The 25,560-nt window shown below is 38.7% G+C and overlaps 1 protein-coding gene across 1 annotated transcript in view; it reads left to right on the forward strand.

Annotated features, from left to right (window-relative positions):
• LOC101902555 (ATP-binding cassette sub-family C member 4) overlaps positions 1–25,560 on the forward strand; it is a 313,640-nt gene that overhangs the window by 264,331 nt on the left and 23,749 nt on the right. The window contains 2 exon segments of the mRNA XM_059884434.1: positions 14,863–14,952; positions 25,195–25,367. Of these exon segments, the coding sequence (XP_059740417.1) occupies positions 14,863–14,952; positions 25,195–25,367 (263 nt within the window).

Consider the following 25,560-nt stretch of genomic DNA (forward strand, 5'->3'; position numbering starts at 1 on the left):
GGAAATGGCAGCCCACTCCAGTGTTCTTGCCTGGAGAATCCCAGGGATGGGAGCTCCTGGTGGGCTGCCGTCTATGGGGTCGCACAGAGTCGGACATGACTGAAGCGAATTAGCAGCAGCAGCAGCCCCTTATCTAACCATTTCCTGCTAACCCTCACATTTCTGTTGTTATCTTTACCTGACACATTTAAAAACTGAGGCAATGGGAGCTTGTCCCACTTATCAAGTAAAGGGCAGAGCCAGGAGTCAGATTTTGTGTGTGCTCGATTGTTTTTTCAGGGTTTCGATTGTATAGCAAAATAGTAATGTGTATTTATTAAGCATAGATTTTTAATTTATCCTTCACCACTCTCCAGTATTATTGCCTGGATAATCCCATGGACAGAGGAGCCTGGTAGGCTACAGTCCATGGGGTCCCAAAGAGTCGGACACGACTGAGTGCCTTCACTTTCACTTTCACTCTCCTCTTTGGCTGCAAGCCAACATCACTGGATCATAGAAAAAGCAAGAGAGTTTCAGAAAAACATCTATTTCTACTTTATTGACTATGCCAAAGCCTTTGACTGTGTGGGTCACCACAATCTGTGGAAAATTCTGAAAGAGAGGGGAATGCCAGACCACCTGATCTGCCTCTTGAGAAATGTGTATGCAGGTCAGGAAGCAACAGTTAGAACTGGACATGGAACAACAGACTGGTTCCAAATAGGAAAAGGAGTTCATCAAGGCTGTATATTGTCATCCTGTTTATTTAACTTATATGCAGAGTACATTGTGAGAAACGCTGGACTAGAAGAAACACAAGCTGTAATCAAGATTGCCAGGAGAAATATCAATAACCTCAGATATGCAGATGACACCACCCTTATGGCAGAAAGTGAAGAGGAACTCAAAAGCCTCTTGATGAAAGTGAAAGAGGAGAGTGAAAAAGTTGGCTTAAAGCTCAACATTCAGAAAACGAAGATCACGGCATCTGGTTCTACCACTTCATGGGAAATAGATGGGGAAACAGTGGAAACAGTGTCAGACTTTATTTTTCTGGGCTCCAAAATCACTGCAGATGGTGACTGCAGCCATGAAATTAAAAGACGCTTACTCCTTGGAAGGAAAGTTATGACCAACCTAGATAGCATATTCAAAAGCAGAGACATTACTTTGCCAACAAAGGTTCGTCTAGTCAAGGCTATGGTTTTTCCTGTGGTCATGTATGGATGTGAGAATTGGACTGTGAAGAAGGCTGAGCGCAGAAGAATTGATGCTTTTGAACTGTGGTGCTGGAGAAGACTCTTGAGAGTCCCTTGGACTGCAAGGAGATCCAACCAGTCCATTCTGAAGGAGATCAGCCCTGGGATTTCTTTGGAAGGAATGATGCTAAAGCTGAAACTCCAGTACTTTGGCCACCTCATGTGAAGAGTTGACTCATTGGAAAAGAGTCTGATGCTGGGAGGGATTGGGGGCAGGAGGAGAAGGGGATGACAGAGGATGAGATGTCTGGATGGCATCACTGACTCGATGGACGTGAGTCTGAGTGAACTCTGGGAGTTGGTGATGGACAGGGAGGCCTGGCGTGCTGTGATTCATGGGGTCGCAAAGAGTTGGACACGACTGAGCGACTGATCTGATCTGATCTGATCTGATATAGACTAGAAACAAAGTATCAGAAAGGGAAATAAAGGAAACAATTCCATTGACATCACATCAAAGGGAAAAAAAAAAATCTAGGAATAAATATACCTAAGGAGGCAAAAGACATTTAGTCCAAAACCTGTAAGACAGTGATGAATGTAATTGAAGATGATACAAACAAAATAAAAGATATTCTGTGTTCTTGGACTGAAAGAATCAATGTTGTTAAGAATAACCATAGTATCCAAGACAATTTACAGATTCAGTGCAATCTCTATCAAATTACCATTGGCATTTTTCAAAAAACTAGAATATTTTTTTTTTAATTTGTATGGAAACATAAAATACTCCTAACAGCCAAAACAATATTGAGAGAGAAGAATGAATCTGGAGGAATCACAGTCCCTGACTTCAGGCTATATTGCAAAGTTACAGTAATGGAAAAAGTATGTTACTGTCACAGAAACCAGACACATAGATTAATGGGACAGGATAGAAAACCCAGAAATAAACCCACACACTTATGGTCAATTAATCTAAGACAAAAGAGGTAAGAATATGTAATGAAGAAAAGACAGTCTCTTCAATAAATAGTGTGGAGAAATCTGCAGAGTTCAGTTCAGTTCAGTAGCTCAGTCATGTTTGACTCTTTGTGACCCTATGAACTGTAGCACGCCAGTCTTCCCTGTCTATAACCAATTCCTATAGTTTACTCAAACTCATGTCCATTGAGTTGGTGATGCAGTCCAAGCATCTTGTCCTCTGTCGTCCCCTTCTCCTCCCGCCTTCAATCTTTCCCAGCATCAGGGTCTTTGCAAATGAGTCAGTTCTTCACATCAGGTGGTCAAATTATTGGAGCTTCAGCATCAGTCCTTCCAATGAATATTCAGAACTAATTTCCTTTAGGATGGTCTGGTTGGATCTCCTTGCTGTCCAAGGGACTCTCGAGAGTCTTCTCCAACACCACAGTTCAAAAGCATCAATTCTTCGGCACTCAGTTTTCTTTATAGTCCAACTCTCATATCCATACATGACTCCTGGAAAAACTATAGCTTTGACTAGATGGACCTTTGTTGGCAAAGTAATGGCTCTGCTTTTTAATATGCTGTCTAGGTTGGTCATAACTTTTCTTCCAAGGAGCAAGTGTCTTTTAATTTCATGGCTGCAATCACTATCTGCAGTGATTTTGGAGCCCAAAAATATTAAATCTGCCACTGTTTCCACTGTTTCCCCATCTATTTCCCATGAAGTGGTAGAACCAGATGCCATGATCTTTGTTTTCTGAATGTTGAGCTTTAAGCCAACTTTTTCACTCTCCTGTTTCACTTTCATCAAGAGGCTCTTCTGTTCTTCGCTTTCTGCCATAAGTGTGGTGTCATCTGCATGTCTGAGGTTATTGATATTTCTCCCGGCAATCTTGATTCCAGCTTGTACTTCTTCCAGCCCAGCGTTTCTCATAATGTACTCTGAATATAAGTTAAATAAGCAGGGTGACAATATATAGCCTTGACATACTCCTTTCCCAATTTTGAACCAGTCTGTTGTTCCATGTCCAGTTCTAACTGTTGCTTCCTGACCTGCATACAGATTCCTCAAGAGGCAGGTAAGGTGGTCTGGTATTCCTGTCTCTTTCAGAATTTTCCACAGATTGTGGTGATCCACACAGTCAAAGGCTTTGGCATAGTCAATAAAGCAGAAACAGACATTTTTCTGGAACTCTCCTGCTTTTTCAATGATCCAATGGATGTTGGCAATTTGATTTCTTGTTCGTCTTCCTTTTGTAAATCCAATTTGAACATCTGGAACTTCATGCTTCATGTACTGTTGAAGCCTGGCTTGAAGAATTTTGAGCATTACTTTGCCAGTGTGTGAGATGAGTGCAATTGTGCAGTAGTTTGAGCATTCTTTGTCATTGCCTTTCTTTGGGATTTGAAATCTGCACAGCTACATGTAAAAGAATGAAATTTGAACGTTCTCTAATGCCATATACAAAAATAAAGTCAAGATGAATTAATGACCTGAAGACCTGTAAGACAAAATACTTTGTCATACAAGATCCTAGAAGAAAACTTAGGCAGAATAATTGCTGACATAAATCACAGCAATATTTTCTTGGCTCTGTCCCCTAAAATAATGGAAACAAAAGCAAAAATAAACAAATGGGACCTAATTAAACATAAAAGTTTTGTATCACAAAGGAAACCGTTAAAAAAATACTGAAAAGACAACCTATGAAATAGAAGAAAATATTTGCAAATCATACAAATATTAATTTCTAAAATATTTTAACAGGATTCAAATTAAAGAGATTCCCAACTCCAGATCTGAGCAGTGAATTGCTCAGCTTGTGACTTCAACTGGCCGTTGACTGTGGTCCATGAAACTGCTTCATATCATCATTTCATGTGTGCATGCACACCACACACACACATGCACACACGCACAAAAATTTCACAAAACAATACTGCTCTTGCTCTGTGCTCTGATATCTTCTGTACTACCAGTTCTATTCTAATTCATATAAAAGACAAAATGATGGTCACAGGCACTAAATTGATGTCATGATCCATTGAATACATCTGCAGTTTAACAGACACTGCTTTTCATTGTCCTCTGTTGTGCTGGGCTCCTGGTCCATGTTAGCATCATATGAGGAACTTCACTGTTGTTCCAGATTCTCAGGGCAACCCCACAAGGCTAACCCCAGTTTCCAATAAGTGAACTGAGTCTTGGGAAGGTTAATAACTTACCCTGGGTCTAATAACTAATGAATAATAGAATCAGAACTTAAAACTGTCTGATTCCAAATTTTTTTTTCAATAAATATTGTTGTTCAGTTGCTAAGTCATGTCTGACTCTGTGACCCCATGAACTGCAGCAAACCAAGCTTCTTTGTCCTTCACTATTTCCTGGAGCCTGCTCAAACTCATGTCTATTGAGTCAATGATGCCATTCAACTATCCCATCCTCTATCACCCCCCTTCTCCTCCTGTCCTCAATCTTTCCTAGCATCAGGGTCTTTTCCAATGAGTCAGCTCTTCCCATCAGGTGACCAAAATATTGGAGCTTCAGCTTCAGCATCAGTCTTTCCAGTGAATATTCAGGGTTGATTTTCTTTAAGATTGACTGGTTTGATGTCCTTGCTGTCCAAGGGACTCTCAAGAGTCTTCTCCAACACCACAATTTGAAAGCATAAATTCTTTGGCAATGTTGTACTCATGAGATATTTTCCCCATTTTTTTCTACCAAGCGACTCAAAAGAATTGCCCAAACTATAACAAGAGTGAATAATCATGGAGCAAAGCCATAAGATACTACTCCTACTCCCTGTCCCTCATTTGGACAGTATCAGTTAAGAAATGTGTTATTCACTTATATGTCATGGTCTAATAAGTGAGAGGAGAAAATAATCAAAATTTTATCCCTCCCCAGCCAAGAGCCCTTTGTCTTTACAATGCCTTGCTGGCTCAGAGGTGGAGAAAATCTGTTAATGTGATTATTTGAAGTTACTTGTCTAAGTATGGAAAACTTATGTCTCTCTCAAGTAGGAAGCAATGATACTTGTGTTTCAATACCTTGATTTAGGGAACCGAGGAAGCTGAGAGCAGACACTGCAGAGGGGGAGCCCAGTGCTGTTTCTTTGAGTTGACCCACTTAGGTGAGCCAGGCCCACATCATCTTCCCTGAATCCCTGCTCCCTGTGATCCTGGAAGCGCTGAACTTCGATCTCTCCCTCTCTCTCTCAGAACTGAGGGAGATGTGATAACAGCAAGGACCTGGGTAGGAACCAGAGACAGGAGAGTGGAGATATAGACTGTCAGTCCTTGGGGGAACTTTCAAAGATGAATACTTCTTAAGAAGGTTATCCTAAATTTCTGTTCAAAATTTCAGAAATAAGCAAAAATGAAATTTCTTCTTACATAATTTACTTAAACATAACAGGAAGCCTAAGTATGTGTGTTCTTTGTGCTCAGGATCTGAAATGGTTAAATATGTCCCCCAGAAAGAACACTGATTGAGATTATATTCAGGAAGTAGCCTGCTTACTTGAACGGATCTGGAAAATGGAGGGAAGATGGAGAAGAGAAGGAGGAGGAATTTTGGGGACCAGCCTCCCCTCCTTGCCTGGCCACGTCTTTTATGTAAAACTCATGGAGACAGCTGAAGGATGAGAAATTGCCTGCATGTGGGAATCTTAGTGTTTATAATTACAAAGAGTAACACGTTTTTATAAAAATCTGAAGTAGAATGATGGTTATTCCCCTGAAAAGAAACACTTACCATTGTTTAGATGGTTGTTTAGTCTTTGATTCTAAATTCAAGAGTTTTAAGGGAGACCTTAAATTGGTCTTGGGATTTTTCGGTTCAGTTCAGTACTCATTTTGAAATATCCTATGACAAGTGACTTTCAGTGCTTTGGAGGCATATTGGCCACTTAATCAACTTTGTGTGAATAAATCTCCCTTTATAATGTCTTTTTAATTGTGGATTTTGTTCAGGGATACATCTGTTTTGGTGGCAGACCCTGAGTCTTCTGCATCCATTTCTCTCTGACCAGACTTAAAACTGAGACGATATTGAAGGAAGGTTTGGAAGGCTTCCTGAGTATCATTCTTTCTCATGATTAGGGAAGAGAAATGTCTGTCTTCATCTTTCTTCTCAGGCTTTTGTGAAGTGATGAGGAAAGTCCAGCCCCAAGTCTGTGCAGGATTTGAACATGGTGATTCTGAGCAGTTCTGGGCATTTGTGGAAGAGTCAGGTCTCCTCTTGTTCCCACACGTGTGCATCCCCTTGTTTTGCCCTCTTCACTGAAAGGAGCCAATTGGCCTCTTCACTGCTGCTCATATTCTTGTGACATGGCTTACTAGAATCTTCTAGAAGAAAATTTAAATGGCCTACATTAGCTTATGTAGAAGATTTTTTCTTGAAACTCAGAAGGAGGCATATATTTCCGGTAATTTTCTTGTGATTTCTCCAGAAGTAAAACAGGAAACGCTAGTTAAATAGTTTCATTATGGCTCACGTCACAGTGGGTTTCAGGTCCTCCTGGACTTTCCATTAATAATGAGATCCTGTGAGGCAGGTGATACTGACGTACAGGTGAGAGAACGTGGGGATCACCTGGTGCAGAATCAGAGGAGATCTCTTCATAGACAGAGAAGCTTCAGGCTCCAGGAGCTGACGTTCCCCTTGAATGTGTGGGGATATTCATTTCACACATATGGAGAGATTCCAGGTCCTAGAAGAAGTCTGACCAATGGGGAAAATACCTTAGTTTATTCTTCAGTGCCAATGTGTAAATATTAGTAGTTTACTTTGAGGCACAAACTTCTACTAATCATACTCTTGGTATTTCCCCGTCACACCAGGATTGACAGTTAATTTATGTAGATCTTGATGTTAAGTTTCTTATGTAATTATTTCCTCAGTTTGTGTGTGTGTTTAAGCAGATATTTATTACTGAGATGGAATTTTTTTTAAAAAATCAAATATTGATCAATTAACGAGAGGAGCCAAGATGGCGGAGGAGTAGGACAGGGAGAACACTTTCTCCCCCACAAATTCATCAAAAGAGCATTTAAACGTCGAGTAAATTCCACAAAACAACTTCTGAATGCCGGCAGAGGACATCAGGCACCCAGAAAAGCAATCCAACTCTTCGAAAGGAGGTAGGAAAAATTATAAAAGACAAAAAAAGAGACAAAAGAGGGAGGGACGGAGCTCCGTCCCGGGAAGGGAGTCTTAAAAAGAGAGAAGTTTCCAAACACCAGGAAACCTTCTCACTGCCGAATCTGTGCCGAGCTTTGGAAGCACAGAGGGCAACATAACAGGAAGAAAAAATAAATAAACAATTAATCTCGAAGATTGCGAGTCCTACGGTAACTCCCCCAGCAGAGAAGCAGCGCAGATGCCTGTAGGCGCCATTAACAAGCGGGGGCTGGGCAGGGAGGCGCAGCGCGGGCTGCATCGCTTAGAGTAAGAATCTGGCCTGAATACCCTAAGCACTATCTGAGCGAAATAATTTGGGCTAACAAACCAGACTGTGGGATATCTACCACGCGAAAAGCCAGCCCCAACCTAAGACTGCCAGGCCCGCGCACGGAACAAAGAATTGAACAGAGATAGCCGGCTGCAGACCTTCCCCCTCCGGTGACAGGCAGCCAGAGCCGGAAGGGGGCAATCGCAGCCCCAGAGAGACATTATCTATAAAACTGTAAGCAGGCTTCTTTGCTAACTAAAACTTCTTGGGGGTCTGGACGGTTAACATCTGCCTAAGAAGGTGCGCCGGTTTTGCGCCCAGATAACCGAGTGGCGGGGAGGCGATAAGTCGCAGCATTGGCGCTCGCCAAACACCTCATCACTTGAGCTGCTCGGACCTGGGAAGAGCACAACACTCAGGGCCCAACTGAGTCTGCGCCTCTGAGGACTACCCGAGTGCCTGAACCTGAGCGGCTTGGACCTGGGAGGTACATACAACCCAGGGCCAGCCTCGGATTGTTCCCGGCGGAACAACCTAGAGCCCGAGCAGTGTGGGCAGGGAGGCTACACGCGCAGTGAGCGGGGGCAGAACCAGTGTGGCTGAGGCACTACGAGCGCACGCCAGTGTTATTTGCTTGCAGCATCCCTCCCTCCCTCCCCACAGCGCGACTGAACAAAGAGAAGAAATACAGTTCCACCCATCAGAACACTGACACAAGCTTCCCTAACCAGGAAACCTTGACAAGCCACCTGTACAAACCCACACACAGCGAGGAATAGCCACAATAAAGAGAACTCCACAAACTGCCAGAATACAGAAAGGACACCCCAAACTCAGCAATTTAAACAAGATGAAGAGACAGAGGAATAGCCAGCAGATAAAGGAACAGGATAAATGCCCACCAAACCAAACAAAAGAGGAAGAGATAGGGAATCTACCTGATAAAGAATTCCGAATAATGATAGTGAAATTGATCCAAAATCTTGAAATTAAAATGGAATCACAGATAAATAGCTTGGAGACAAGGATTGAGAAGATGCAAGAAAGGTTTAACAAGGACCTAGAAGAAATAAAAAAGAGTCAATATACAATGAATAATGCAATAAATGAAATTAAAAACACTCTGGAGGCAACAAATAGTAGAATAACAGAGGCAGAAGATAGGATTAGTGAACTAGAAGATAGATTGGTAGAAATAAATGAATCAGAGAGAATAAAAGAAAAACGAATTAAAAGAAATGAGGACAATCTCAGAGACCTCCAGGACAATATTAAACACTACAACATTCGAATCATAGGGGTTCCAGAAGAAGAAGACAAAAAGAAAGATCATGAGAAAATACTTGAGGAGATAATAGTTGAAAACTTCCCTAAACTGGGGAAGGAAATAATCACCCAAGTCCAAGAAACCCAGAGAATCCCAAACAGGATAAACCCAAGGCGAAACACCCCAAGACACATATTACTCAAATTAACGAAGATCAAACACAAAGAACAAATATTAAAAGCAGCAAGGGAAAAACAACAAATAACACACAAGGGAATTCCCATAAGGATAACAGCTGATCTTTCAATAGAAACTCTTCAAGCCAGGAGGGAATGGCAAGACATACTTAAAATGATGAAAGAAAATAACCTACAGCCCAGATTATTGTACCCAGCAAGGATTTCATTCAAGTATGAAGGAGAAATCAAAAGCTTTTCAGACAAGCAAAAGCTGAGAGAATTCTGCACCACCAAACCAGCTCTACAACAAATACTAAAGGATATTCTCTAGACAGGAAACACAAAAATGGTGTATAAATTCGAACCCCAAACAATAAAGTAAATGGCAACGGGATCATACTTATCAGTAATTACCTTAAACGTAAATGGGTTGAATGCCCCAACCAAAAGACAAAGACTGGCTGAATGGATACAAAAACAAGACCCCTACATATGTTGTCTACAGGAGACCCACCTCAAAACAGGGGACACATACAGACTGAAAGTGAAGGGCTGGAAAAAGATTTTCCATGCAAATAGGGACCAAAAGAAAGCAGGAGTAGCAATACTCATATCAGATAAAACAGACTTTAAAACAAAGGCTGTGAAAAGAGACAAAGAAGGTCACTACATAATGATCAAAGGATCAATCCAAGAAGAAGATATAACAATTATAAATATATATGCACCCAACACGGGAGCACCGCAGTATGTAAGACAAATGCTAACAAGTATGAAAGGAGAAATTAACAATAACACAATAATAGTGGGAGACTTTAATACCCCACTCACACCTATGGATAGATCAACTAAACAGAAAATTAACAAGGAAACACAAACTTTAAACGATACAATAGACCAGTTAGACCTAATTGATATCTATAGGACATTTCATCCCAAAACAATGAATTTCACCTTTTTCTCAAGCGCACATGGAACCTTCTCCAGGATAGATCACATCCTGGGCCATAAAGCTAGCCTTGGTAAATTCAAAAAAATAGAAATCATTCCAAGCATCTTTTCTGACCACAATGCAGTAAGATTAGATCTCAATTACAGGAGAAAAACTATTAAAAATTCCAACATATGGAGGCTGAACAACACGCTGCTGAATAACCAACAAATCACAGAAGAAATCAAAAAAGAAATCAAAATTTGTATAGAAACGAATGAAAATGAAAACACAACAACCAAAAACCTGTGGGACACAGTAAAAGCAGTCCTAAGGGGAAAGTTCATAGCAATACAGGCACACCTCAAGAAACAAGAAAAAAGTCAAATAAATAACCTAACTCTACACCTAAAGCAACTAGAAAAGGAAGAAATGAAGAACCCCAGGGTTAGTAGAAGGAAAGAAATCTTAAAAATTAGAGCAGAAATAAATGCAAAAGAAACAAAAGAGACCATAGCAAAAATCAACAAAGCCAAAAGCTGGTTCTTTGAAAGGATAAATAAAATTGACAAACCATTAGCCAGACTCATCAAGAAACAAAGGGAGAAAAATCAAATCAATAAAATTAGAAATGACAGTGGAGAGATCACAACAGACAACATAGAAATACAAAGGATCATAAGAGACTATTATCAACAATTATATGCCAATAAAATGGACAACGAGGAAGAAATGGACAAATTCTTAGAAAGTACAACTTTCCAAAACTCGACCAGGAAGAAATAGAAAACCTTAACAGACCCATCACAAGCATGGAAATTGAAACTGTAATCAAAAATCTTCCAGCAAACAAAAGCCCAGGTCCAGACGGCTTCACGGCTGAATTCTACCAAAATTTAGAGAAGAGCTAACACCTATCCTGCTCAAACTCTTCCAGAAAATTGCAGAGGAAGGTAAACTTCCAAACTCATTCTATGAGGCCACCATCACCCTAATACCAAAACCTGACAAAGATGCCACAAAAAAAGAAAACTATAGGCCAATATCACTGATGAACATAGATGCAAAAATCCTAAACAAAATTCTAGCAATCAGAATCCAACAACATATTAAAAAGATCATACACCATGACCAAGTGGGCTTTATCCCAGGGATGCAAGGATTCTTCAATATCCGCAAATCAATCAATGTAATACACTACATTAACAAATTGAGAAACAAAAACCATATGATTATCTCAATAGATGCAGAGAAAGCCTTTGACAAAATTCAACACCCATTTATGATAAAAACTCTCCAGAAAGCAGGAATAGAAGGAACATACCTCAACATAATAAAAGCTATATATGACAAACCCACAGCAAACATTATCCTCAATGGTGAAAAATTGAAAGCATTTCCTCTAAAGTCAGGAACAAGACAAGGGTGCCCACTTTCACCATTACTATTCAACATAGTTTTGGAAGTTTTGGCTACAGCAATCAGAGCAGAAAAAGAAGTAAAAGGAATCCAAATTGGAAAAGAAGAAGTAAAACTCTCAGTATTTGCAGATGACATGATCCTCTACATAGAAAACCCTAAAGACTCCACCAGAAAATTACTAGAACTAATCAATGATTATAGTAAAGTTGCAGGATATAAAATCAACACACAGAAATCCCTTGCATTCCTATACACTAATAATGAGAAAACAGAAAGAGAAATTAAGGAAACAATTCCATTCACCATTGCAACGAAAAGAATAAAATACTTAGGAATATATCTACCTAAAGAAACTAAAGACCTATATATAGAAAACTATAAAACACTGGTGAAAGAAATCAAAGAGGACACTAATAGATGGAGAAATATACCATGTTCATGGATTGGAAGAATCAATATAGTGAAAATGAGTATACTACCCAAAGCAATTTATAGATTCAATCCAATCCCTATCAAGCTACCAACAGTATTCTTCACAGAGCTAGAACAAATAATTTCACAATTTGTATGGAAATACAAAAAACCTCGAATAGCCAAAGCGATCTTGAGAAAGAAAAATGGAACTGGAGGAATCAACCTACCTGACTTCAGGCTCTACTACAAAGCCACAGTTATCAAGACAGTATGGTACTGGCACAAAGACAGAAATATAGATCAATGGAACAAAATAGAAAGCCCAGAGATAAATCCACGCACATATGGACACCTTATCTTTGACAAAGGAGGCAAGAATATACAATGGATTAAAGACAATCTCTTTAACAAGTGGTGCTGGGAAATCTGGTCAACCACTTGTAAAAGAATGAAACTAGAACACTTTCTAACACCATACACAAAAATAAACTCAAAATGGATTAAAGATCTCAACATAAGACCAGAAACTATAAAACTCCTAGAGGAGAACATAGGCAAAACACTCTCTGACATACATCACAGCAGGATCCTCTATGACCCACCTCCCAGAATATTGGAAATAAAAGCAAAAATAAACAAATGGGACCTAATTAAACTTAAAAGCTTCTGCACATCAAAGGAAACTATTAGCAAGGTGAAAAGACAGCCTTCAGAATGGGAGAAAATAATAGCATATGAAGCAACCGACAAACAACTAATCTCAAAAATATACAAGCAACTCCTACAGCTCAACTCCAGAAAAATAAATGACCCAATCAAAAAATGGGCCAAAGATCTAAATAGACATTTCTCCAAAGAAGACATACAGATGGCTAACAAACACATGAAAAGATGCTCAACATCACTCTTTATCAGAGAAATGCAAATCAAAACCACTATGAGGTACCATTTCACACCAGTCAGAATGGCTGCGATCCAAAAGTCTACAAATAATAAATGCTGGAGAGGGTGTGGAGAAAAGGGAACCCTCTTACACTGTTGGTGGGAATGCAAACTAGTACAGCCACTATGGAGAACAGTGTGGAGATTCCTTAAAAAACTGGAAATAGAACTGCCTTATGATCCAGCAATCCCACTGCTGGGCATACACACTGAGGAAACCAGAAGGGAAAGAGACACGTGTACCCCAATGTTCATCGCAGCACTGTTTATAATAGCCAGGACATGGAAGCAACCTAGATGCCCATCAGCAGATGAATGGATAAGAAAGCTGTGGTACATATACACAATGGAGTATTATTCAGCCATTAAAAAGAATACATTTGAATCAGTTCTAATGAGGTGGATGAAACTGGAGCCTATTATACAGAGTGAAGTAAGCCAGAAGGAAAAACATAAATACAGTATACTAATGCATATATATGGAATTTAGAAAGATGGTAACGATAACCCTGTATACGAGACAGCAAAAGAGACACTGATGTATAGAACAGTCTTATGGACTCTGTGGGAGAGGGTGGGAAGATTTGGGAGAATGGCATTGAAACATGTGAAATATCATGTATGAAACGAGATGCCAGTCCAGGTTCAGTGCACGATGCTGGATGCTTGGGGCTGGTGCGCTGGGAAGGCCCAGGGGGATGGTATGGGGAGGTTGGGAGGGAGGAGGGTTCAGGATGGGGAGCATGTGTATATCTGGAAAAAAAAAAAAAATCAATTAACTTGGGCACTTCTTGAATCAAAATGAAGTGATTAGAAAGCATCTCTATGAATCTGGTATGGGTAGAAACACAATGTTAATTGTCACCTATTCATGAACTGTTTTCTTCTTTTCCTCAAGAGATTACAAAGCCTGTGTTACAGCTCTCATCATCTCAGCAACCCTATACTTCAGGAAATGAAGTATCACAAAATCCTGGCACAACTGACTCCAAAGAACTAAGTGGGTCCTTTTGCTGAGCAATACTGAGTATTGCTCCCACAAGTAGTCATAGCTTGTTGCCTGAATGCCTTTTGCTATTTGGATACTTTTTCATTACACTTGTGCTTGCTTCAATCTGTGGCTTAGTCTTCCAAAAAAAAAAAAAAAAAACAAATACAAAATCATCCATTCAAACATCACCAAACACAGATACACACACAAACTGTTGTCTTAAATATACTTTGCAATGTCACTCACCAAATGCCTTTAGTATGTTTTCCATTTCCCTACCTCTAGAACTTTTTTCTTTAATTTCAATCACATTTTTACATAAAGAATCTTTCAAAAGGAATACTTTATACATCTTTTGCAAAAGGAAAACAAGCACTTGCCAAAAGGGAAGATAAATATAAAAATAAATGTGAGGGAAGGAAAACTAAGTTATTAGAGTCATTAGAGTTATCTAAAGGCCAAGTTATCAGAGTCAAGTTAGATTCCATTACCTGCTGGGCCTCTGAACCTATTCTCTTTGTTTAAAAATAAATAAAAGCAACTTCATTGAAGCCATGAAAATAATTAATTATTTTTTAAAAGACCTCTAAGGACCAGACTCTTTTTTCCTATAATGCTATCAAATGGCATGAGCAATGGGAAAAGGAAATAACTTTCTTGATAGTGGTTCATTTTGTTTCAAGGCTGAACAGGTATCTTTTAGAACTGTCTCCCGTTTCATTAGTATTTCAGACTTTAGGAAAGGATGGTATAGACTTGGTGCTATAGTGTGCATAGCTGCAGTGTGCATCGGTATCGGAAAAAAAAAAAATAAATAAAAATAAAAAAATAAAAAATCAAATATTTCTTTGTTTTCATTTTTTTTCTTAAGATGAAAAAACGTCAACACTTTCTTCTGTTAGTGTTCAATAGTCCGGAAGATATTTTGTAGAACACTTTGTACAATAGAAAATTATTTTAGAAATACTGTTTTGTAAACATATACTTGCAACTTTATTATTAATAATTAATGAATTTAGATGTTTTGTATTTTAATTTTGATATTCTGTACACATTGGAATAAAATGAAAAAAGAGGTTACAATAATAACATTCACTATTTTGGACTATTTAGGAACCTGTTTTATTCACTGGAACAATGAGGAAAAATCTGGATCCGTTTAACGAGCATATGGATGAGGAACTGTGGAATGCCTTAGAAGAGGTAATTTATTAATAGTAACTGTAATTAACTTGTTAGCATCAGTATCTATGTGTTTTCTTTTAGAGCATTGCAGATAATTAAGGGGAGTGTATCAGTTTCACTGACTTCATTTACCTCCTAGGAAAACACTGATGACATGTGTGCACTTAAAATGAGTGTATTGATGATGATGAAAATCAACAATATAATGCAACATGTTTTCATTTTAGCTTTTTCCCTGAAACCCTGAACAAATTAAATACATTATCTTTTCCTTAGCAGAGTACTCAATTAGATATTAAAACTGGGATTAAATTCTACTAGTGACTTAGTGTGGAGAAAGCAATGGCACCCCACTCCAGTACTCTTGCCTGGAAAATCCCATGGATGGAGGAGCCTGGTAGGCTGCAGTCCATGGGGTCGCTAAGAGTCGGACGCGACTGAACGACTTCACTTTCACTTTTCACTTTCATGCACTGGAGAAAGAAATGGCAGCCCACTCCATTATTCTTGCCTGGAGAATCCCAGGGACGGGGAAGCCTGGTGGGCTGCCGTCCATGGGGTCACACAGAGTCGGACACGACTGAAGCGACTTGGCAGCAGCAGCAGCAGCAGTGACTTAGTGAATTAAAATTACTCCATTACACTGCAATATTAATTTTATTCCTCTGATCTTAGGGAACATCTACTAAGTAGAGACAATAGTAGTTTTTCCTTATTAACTAAAATATATAAACAAGATCATATCAATAAAATGTAGAGGTATCATAGGAAAGTGTTTAGAAAGGTAATTTATATATTTGGAATTGATAATGATTATTTATTGGCATTTATATCATTTTAATGCTGTAGCATTAATTCAGGTAACAGAATCCTGGAACATCTGCTTGGAAATAAAAAACAATGCAGAATTTTCTGTTATTTGTGTCATGTTTTCCCTTGCTCCACTTCTTTGAATTTCCTCACCCTTGCATGAAAAGAAAATTTGACTATTAGGTTGCTGTCAGTTTGTATTTTAATACAGACTATTTTGTGTATTTGCACTCTTTTACAAATAAGTTCTACTGATGCCAGAAACCCTAGACTTCTTTTTTTTTAATTAATTTATTTTAATTGAAGGCTATTTACTTTACAGTATTGTAGTGGTTTTGCCATACCTAGTCTTTGCTTTTAAAAAGTAAGAATGAGCATTCCTATACATTAACAATGAAAGATCAGAAATAGAAGTTGAGAAAAACATTCCATTTACCATTGCAACAAAAAGAATAAAATACCTAGGAATAAACCTACCTAAGGAGACAAAAGACCTATACTCATAAAACTACAAGGTACTGACAAAAGAGATCAATGATGATGCAAACCAGATGGAGGGATATAACATGTTCTTGGATTGGAAGAAACAATATTGTGAAATGACTATACTACCCAAACAATCTACAGATTCGATACAATCCCTGTCAAATTACCAATGGGATTTTTCTTTTTTTCTTTTTAAATTTTATTTTATTTTTAAACTTTACAATATTGTATTAGTTTTGCCAAATGTCAAAATGAATTTGCCACAGGTATACCTGTGTTCCCCATCCTGAACCCTCCTCCCTCCTCCCTCCCCATACCATCCCTCTGGGTCGTCCCAGTGCACCAGCCCCAAGCATCCAGTATCATGCATTGAACCTGGACTGGCAACTCATTTCATACATGATATTATACATGTTTCAATGCCATTCTCCCAAATCTCCCCACCCTCTCCCTCTCCCACAGAGTCCATAAGACTGATCTATACATCAGTGTCTCTTTTGCTGTCTCATACACAGCGTTAGTGTTACCATCTTTCTAAATTCCATATATCTGCATTAGTATACTGTATTGGTGTTTTTCTTTCTGGCTTACTTCACTCTGTATAATAGGTTCCAGTTTCATCCACCTCATTAGAACTAATTCAAATGTATTCTTTTTAATGGCTAAGTAATACTCCATTGTGTATATGTACCATGGCTTTCTTATCCATTCATCTGCTGATGGACATCTAGGTTGCTTCCATGTCCTGGCTATTATCAACAGTGCTGCGATGAACATTGAGGTACACGTGTCTCTTTCCCTTCTGGTTTCCTCCGTGTGTATGCCCAGCAGTGGGATTGCTGGATCATAAGGCAGTTCTATTTCCAGTTTTTTAAGGAATCTCCACACTGTTCTCCATAGTGGCTGTACTAGTTTGCATTCCCACCAACAGTGTAAGAGGGTTCCCTTTTCTCCACACCCTCTCCAGCATTTATTGCTTGTAGACTTTGGATCGCAGCCATTCTGACTGGCGTGAAATGGTACCTCATAGTGGTTTTGATTTGCATTTCTCTGAGAATGAGTGATGTTGAGCATCTTTTCATGTGTTTGTTAGCCATCTGTATGTCTTCTTTGGAGAAATGTCTATTTAGTTCTTTGGCCCATTTTTTGATTGGGTCATTTATTTTTCTGGAGTTGAGCTGTAGGAGTTGCTTGTATATTTTTGAGATTAGTTGTTTGTCAGTTGCTCATTTTTTATAGAGTTAGAGCCAAAAATTTTACAGTTTTAATGGAAACACAAAAGAATCCAAGTAGCCAAAGCAGTCTTAAGAAATAAAAACAAAGCTGGAGAAATTAGATTCCCTGACTTCAGAATATATTATTGAGTTGGCTGAAAAGTTTGTTACATAAGATTTTATGGAAAAACTTAAATTAACTTTTTGGCCAGTTCAATACAGAGCTAGAGTAATCAGGTTGGTATGGCACTGGCACAAAAATAGAAATATAGATCAATGGAACAGGATAGAAAGCTCAGGATGAACTCACACACCTGTGGTCAACTAATCTATGACAAAGTAGGCAGGAATATACAATGGAGAAAAGGCAGTCTCTTCAGTAAGTGGTGCTGGGAAAACTGGACAGCTAGGTGTAAAAGAATACAATTAGAACACTCCCTAATACCGTATACAAAAATAAACTAAAAATGGATTAAAAACCTAAATGTAAGACCAGATACTATGAAACTCTTAGAGAAAAACACAGGGAAAAACACACTCTACATAAATAACTACTAAATATTTGATTGATCTTTTCATTTCAGAGACATTGGCATATTGCTTTAATCTTTTTTTGTTTGCTTGTTTTTGTTACACAGATCTGAGAGATTGATTGTTCACATTGGTTTGAATTGGTGTGGTTGTCATTTACTGTTACCCTTTCAGGGAAGCTCTGAAATCTGTAATATACAGATGAGCCTTGACTATGAGCAGGCAGATTTAGAGGTATGACCATTTCCAGCCAGTAATTCTGGTTTCTGAAGGATGTCACAACTGAGTTTTTATACACACGCCCTGGTTTTCAGCAGCATATGGATTTTGTTTTCTTAAATTGGGTCGATTGCTGCACCTTCTCCTCCTGAAAAGCAGTGCACCTCTGATTTCATTTAAGTTTGTGAGTCTTTTACAGTAAAATTCTACAAGAGAAGAGGTGTGTAGAGCTGTTAACCATTAAATGTAAAGAACAACAGGATGATCCACTACTCTTGAATTCACAAGACAAATTTAATGGTGAAATTGGGACACATCTTAAAAAAGTAACTGGAAGTACTGGTAAATTATTTTTTTTAATTTGTTTCCCAGATTGAGATATTTTTTTCACAAATTCTCACGTAGCATTACTCTAGAATTTTAGAACATATTGTTTTATGAACAGAGAGGCAATGTTAATCTAAATTATAAAAATGCTGGAGTGGTAGATAATAGTAAGATCTATTTCTATTTAAACTACATTTGGGACTTTCTATAAAAATAAAGAAATATGAGCTTGTTTCATGAAGTGAAGTATGTGGTTTCCATGTATTGCTTCTGGAATTAACTCTGTTAACTTTGATGATACCACTTAAAGAAATCATCCCATCATTATGTTTCTCTAGGAATTGATTGCATATGACTGTTTTAAAGAAAACTTACCAAATGTTTCATTGAAAAACATACAAATGTGATAAATAAGTAATTCCAAGAGAATCTGAATAAAGGGGTGATTTATCACTCTAAGTTATTGTTGTTCAGTTGCTAAGTCAGGTCCAACTGTGACCCCATGGAGTACAGCGTGCCAGGCTTCCCTGTTCCTCACCATCTCCTGGATTTTGCCCAAGTTCATGTCCATTGAATTGATGATGCCATCCAACCATCTCATCCTCTGTCTCCCTCTTCTCCTTCTGCCTTTAATCTTTCACAGCATCAGGGTCTTTTCCAATGAGTCAACTGTTTTCATCAGGTGGCCAAAGTATTGAAGCTTCAGCTTCAGCATCAGTCCTTCCAAAGAATATTCAGGGTTGATTTCCTCTAAGATTGATTAATTTGATCTCCTTGTTTTCCAAGGGACTCTCAATAGTGTTCTCCAGTACCACAGCTCAAAACATAGATTCTTCAGCATGCTGTTATTGTCCAGCTCTTGCATCTGTACATGACTATTGGAAAGACCATAGGTTTGATTATATGGACCTTTGTCAGCAAAGTGATATCTTTGCTTTTTTAACACACTGTCTAGTTTTGTCATAGCTTTCCTGCCCAGAAGCAATCATCTTCTAATTTCAAGGCTATAGTCACCATCTACACTGACTTAAGAGTCCAAGAAGAGGAAATCTATCACTGCTTCTAAATTTTCCCCTTCTATTTGCCACGAAATGGTGGGACTAGATGCCACGATCTTAGTTTCCTGAATGTTGATTTTAATTTGGCTTTTTCACTCTCCTCCTTCACCTTCATCAAGTGGTATCATTAAATCAATGAAGTCAGTTTTTAAGTGAACCAAAACCCCTAGTTATTAATTTGTAAATGATGCCTAACTGGATATGTGAATCCAAACTTACAGAGTTAACCTGAGAATGAGTAGGAGGGAACCACTATGTTTTCCTCTTTATGAACTTCAGTTAAAAGGAAAAGATGGCTTAAAATTTTTTTTTTAAGTCCTCTAGTTCTGTTTCCTCCTTCTTCCTTGGCAGAGATGGACATTCAGAAGGAAGATAGTCCTATGGATGCTGCCTGTCTCATCTTGGTTATTTTTCAAAATATGCTGAAAATACTTTTTTCATGTACTGAAAACTTGCTAACTTACTGTAAACTGATGAAAGTTCATCAGAAATTAGTGCTGATAGGGATGCTAAAAAGGAAAGGCAGCTCCAAAAACAACATGAGTAGTGCCCGAGGATGAAGCACTTTATCACTCAGAAGTTAAAAGATCACAGTATATAAAACTCTGGAAATGAATCATTGATATGTTGCTTCTGTTAAAAAATAAAACAAAGCATCTTACATACTGAGATTTGGAATTAAAAATATAGTATGGGGTCTTCCCCAGTTTCTCAGTGATAAAGAGTCTGCCTTCAAAGGAGAAGTGGGATCTATCCCTGAGTTGGGAATATTCCCTGGAGGAGGAAATGGTAATCCCCTCCAGTATTCTTGCCTGGGAAATCCCATGGACAGAGGAACCTGGCGGGCTACAGTCCATAAAGTCCATGACTTAGCAACTAAACAATGACAACAATGTCATGTCAAAACTGGGAAGAAATCATACAGTTAAATGTCTAACATTGATAGTGTCTCTGTTAGGAAACAAGTGTGTCTTTTCACACAGGAAACCAAGATACAGAAACCTGGGCATCAGCAGCCTGTGCATCAGGAATCACATGGTTCAGTCCTTGTGGTGGAGACAGGTCACATGTCCATTTCCCTGGGCCTTGTATTAGGTGAACTTCCTTTACTGCTGGCCCTGCTCTAGTGAAAGCTCTTCCCCATCTGTTGATTGCATTTCAGTGCCTCCTTCTGACCCACATCAGATTTTCTTTTTGAAAAGTAAGTAAGTTCCACAAAATTTGGAAACCACTTGACATCTGTGTTCCCCTCCTGTGAGGGGCGTCACAGAGTGCACACAGTGATGATGGAGACAGGGCGCCTTATAAGAATCCAGTTTATTATTTTTCAGTTTTGCTATATTATATTATTTTCCCAAGCTCAAAAACAATCTGAAGTATTCTATACTGAGATGTATAGTTTTAAATAGGTATTATTTGTTCTATTTTCCTTAAATTATAACTTTTTCAGTGTTTTCCTTTGTTTAAAGTGTAATATGATATCTTGGAGTCAGCTAATTGTTATAAGAATATATCCTTTTTACAATTACACTTAATAAGAAAGCAGTGATAGATATAAATTATTTATCCATTTGAATTTAGTTTCTAATTTACAGAAACAGGTATGTCACGCAATTAGAGTCACTTATGTCTTCATTCATTTTGTTGCTGTTTGTCGTGTCTGATTCTTTGCATCCCCATGAACTGTATCCCACCATGCTCCTCTGTCCATGGGATTTCTGAGTCAAGAATACTGGAGTGGGTTGCAATTTCCTTAGCCAGGGGATCTCACCCAGGATCAAACCTAAGTCTCCTACTAGGCAGGCAGATTCTTTACCACTGAGCCACCAGGGAAGCCCACCTTCATCCAGCCAACAAATATCTACTGAGAGCTTGTTAGGCAATGTTTCGGATTCTGGGGCTGTCATAGTCATCAGGAGACAAAATGTCTGTCCTTCTGGAGCTGAAATTCTCCTGGAGAAGCTGAAAAGCAAGCCAATGCATATGTAACAAAATCTCAGTGCTGATACATGCAAAGGAGAAAACCGAAGCAGAACTTGAGGAGGGGCTAGCCAATAGCATTATTAATAATGGGCAATATATAATGATCTGTTACAAATTCTGCATGTACTGACTCATTTAATATTCTTAACACTGTTAGGAGGTACACACCTTCATAATTATGATATTATAGTCTTACTTAGAGTTTAGGAAGATAAGATAGAGTAGGTTCAGGAACTTACCCAGTTGGCACAGCCAGGTAAGACTTATCCCCAGGCTGCCTGGCTTAAAGTCTCCAATTTATTTTTGTTTGGCTGAAAAAAAAAAAAAAATTAGTCAACAAAAGAGTCTAAAATGTGGTACTTTGGTGCAATCTCAGAAATGACAGAATAATCTCAGTTCATTTCCAAGAGAAACCATTCAGTATCACAGTAATCCAAGTCTATGCCCCAACCACTAATGCCAAAAAAGCTGAAGTTGAACAGCTCAATGAAGAGCTAGAAGATTTTCTAGAACTAAAATAAAAAAAGATATCTTCTTAATCATAGGGGACTGAAATGTGAAAGTAGGAAGTCAAGAGATACCTGGAGTAACAGGCAAGTTTGGCCTTGAAAGACAAAATGAAGCATGGCAAAGGCTAACAGAGTTTTTCTAAGAGAACGTGCTGGTCATAGCAAACACTCTCTTCCAACAAAACAGGAGAAAACTCTACACATAGACATCACCAGATGGTCAATACTGAAATCAGATTGATTATATTCCTTGCAACCAAAGATGGAAAAGCTCTATACAGTCAGCAAAAACAAGACCAGGAGCTGACTGTGGCTCAGATCGTGAACTCCCTATTGCAAAACTCAGGCTTAAATTGAAGAAAGTAGGGAAAACCACACGCTATTCCGATATGACCTAAAACAAATCCCTTACAAGTTATACAGTAGAAGTGACAAGCAGATTCAAGGGATTAGTTATGATAGACAAAAGTGCCTGAAGATCTATGGACAGAGGTTTGTAACACTCTACAGGAGGTGGTAACAAAACCATCCTCAAGAAAAAGAAATGGAACAAGTCAAAATGGTTGTCTGAGAAGGCCTTACAAGTAGCTGAAGAAAGAAGAGAAGCTAAAGGCAAAGGAGTAAAGGAGATATACCCATCTCAATGCAGAGTTCCAAAGAATAGCACAGAGGGATAAGAAAGCCTTCCTAAGTGATCAATGCAAAAACATAGAGGAAAACAATAGAAAAGGAAAGATCAGAGATCTCTTCAATAAAACTAGAAATACCAAGAGAGCATTCCTTCAAGGATGGGCACAATAAAGGGCAGAAATTGTATGGATCTAACAGAAGCAGAAGATATTAAGAAGCAGTGGCAAGAACACATGGAAGAACTATATATAAAAAAAAAAATCTTAATAACCCAAATAGCTACAATGGTGTGATCACTCACTTAGAGACAGACATCCTGGAACATGAAGTCAAGTGGACCTTAGAAAGCATCATGATGAAGAAACCTAGTGGAGGTGACAGAATTCTAGCTGGTCTATTTCAAATCCTAAAAGATGATGCTGTGAAAGTGCTGCACTCAATATGCTAGCAAATTTGGAAAACTCAGCAGTGGCCACAGGACTGGACAGGTCACTTTTCATTCCCATCCCAAAGAAAGGCAGTGCCAAAGAATATTCAAATTACCACACAATTGCACTCATTTCACATGCTAGCAAGGTAATGCTCAAAATCCTTCACTCTAGGCTTCAATAGTACGTGAATCAAGAACTTCCAAGTGTATAAACTGTATTTAGAAAAGCTAGAGGAACGGGAGATCAAATTGTGAACATCCACTGGATCATCGAAAAAGCAACAGAATTCCAGAAAAACATCTGCTTCATTGACTACACTACAGCCTTTGACTGTGTGGGTCACAGCAAACTGAGGAAAATTCTTAAAGAGATAGGAATACCAGGCCACCTTACCTGCCTCCTGTGAAACCTGTATGCAGGTCAAGGAGCAACAGTTGGAACCAGACATGGAACAACTGGTTCCAAACAACTGGTTCCAAACAATTTGGACTGCTTCCAAATTGGGAAAGGAGTACATCAAGACTGTATATTGTCACCTTGCTTATTTGACTTATATGCAGAGTACATCATGCGAAAAGCTGGGCTGGATGAAGCACAAGCTGGCATCAAGATTGCTGGGAGAAATATTAGTAACATCAGATATGCATCTGACACCATGCTAATCGTAGAAAGTGAAGAGGAACTAAAGAGCCTCTTGATAAAAGTGAAAGAGGGGTGTGAAAAAACTGGCTTAAAACTCAACATTCAAGAAACTAAGATCATGCCATCCTGTCTCATCACTTCATTGCAGTAGATGGGGAAACAGTGGAAACAATGACAGACTTTATTTCCAAAATCACTGCAGATGGTGACTGCAGCCATGAAATTAAAAGATGCTTGCTCCTGGGAAGAGGAGCTGTAACAAACCTTGACAGAATATTAAAAAGCAGAGACATCACTTTGCTGACAAAGTCCATGTAGTCAAGCCTATGGTTTTCCCAGTACCAATGTGAGAATTAGACCATAAAGAAGGCTGGGCACTGAAGAACTGATGCTTTTGAACTGTGGTTCTGGAGAAGATTGTTGAGAGTCCCTTAGATAGCAAGGAGATCAAACCAGTCAATCCTAAAGGAAATCAACCCTGAATTTTCCTTGGAAGGACTGATGATGAAGCTGAAGCTCCAGTACTTTGGCCACCTGATATGAAGAGATGACTCATTGGAAAACACCCTGATCCTAGGAAAGATGGAAGGCAGGTGGATAAGGGTACAAAAGTGGACAAGATGGTTGGATGGCATCACCAATTTAATGGACCTGAGTCTGAGCAAACTCCAAGCAATAGTGAAGAACTGAAAACACTGGTGTGCTGCTGTCCATGGGGTTGCAAAGTGTTGGGCATGAATCAGTGACTGGATGACAATAACCTGTATCCATATGCTTCGGGAAATAAGATGTTGTATTTTATTTTTCATGTGTTTTAATTCACTACAATGCATTTATGACACTGAAGAAAATGCACTTGATTGGTCCTCTATTTGTAGGATTAAACTTGAGAAAGAATCATCATCAGAATGGGCTCCAGGATTACTAATGTATAAGCAGCAGTTTGTCATTGCTTGAACTTGCATATATTAAACTTTAGAAAATAGTAAAGGGCCAATAAGCTTATATCTTCAGAGAACCAGATTTTCTGTAAAATTTTTGGAAGTGTTTCTCTAGTGCACCAACTCCTATGCAAAATATACTTTGGGAAACTTGACTCAACCATAAAGATCCTTTTAACTTTTATGTTTAAGTTACATTGGGAGAAATAGCTTCACTTTTTGAGAGACTTCCTTAACTAACCCCTAGGTGGGGTTTCTGGCGGATATCCTGTAATGGGAATGGGGGACACTGAGATCTTTCTGTTCTGACTTGACTCCACCATCTTTCTCCGTGAACACTCATTGGAAGGAGCTCTCCCCATCACCTGGCTGTACATGTAAGATACATAAGAAGTCCTGAGGATGTCATAATGTCCAAGAGGGTTGGCTACTTCAGTAGCAGTTTGCTTTGAAAAATGTCATTCTTTCTGTATCCACAGGTGCAACTTAAAGAATCCATCGAAGGTCTTCCTGCTAAAATGAATACTGAATTAGCAGAATCTGGCTTGAACTTGAGTGCTGGTCAGAAACAACTGGTATGCCTTGCCAGGGCTCTTCTCAGGAAGAATCAGATATTGATTCTTGACAAAGCCACATCATATGTGGATCCAAGGTATGGAGCTGAGCCCCAGGAAATCTTGAATCTGACTTGTAAATGTGGTAAATGGAAAACATTTAATGAATCTTCGAAATGTTTCTAAGTGCTCGCTTGGCCTCATGGATATCTGTTGATAATATTAATTTCAGAAAACAAAGGATAAAAACAAGACATGTTATATGGTGTCAATGTTGTTATGAGGCATCAT

The sequence above is a fragment of the Bos taurus genome, unplaced genomic scaffold, assembly GCF_002263795.3.
Source record: "Bos taurus isolate L1 Dominette 01449 registration number 42190680 breed Hereford unplaced genomic scaffold, ARS-UCD2.0 Leftover_ScbfJmS_1899, whole genome shotgun sequence".
NCBI lineage: Eukaryota > Metazoa > Chordata > Mammalia > Artiodactyla > Bovidae > Bos > Bos taurus.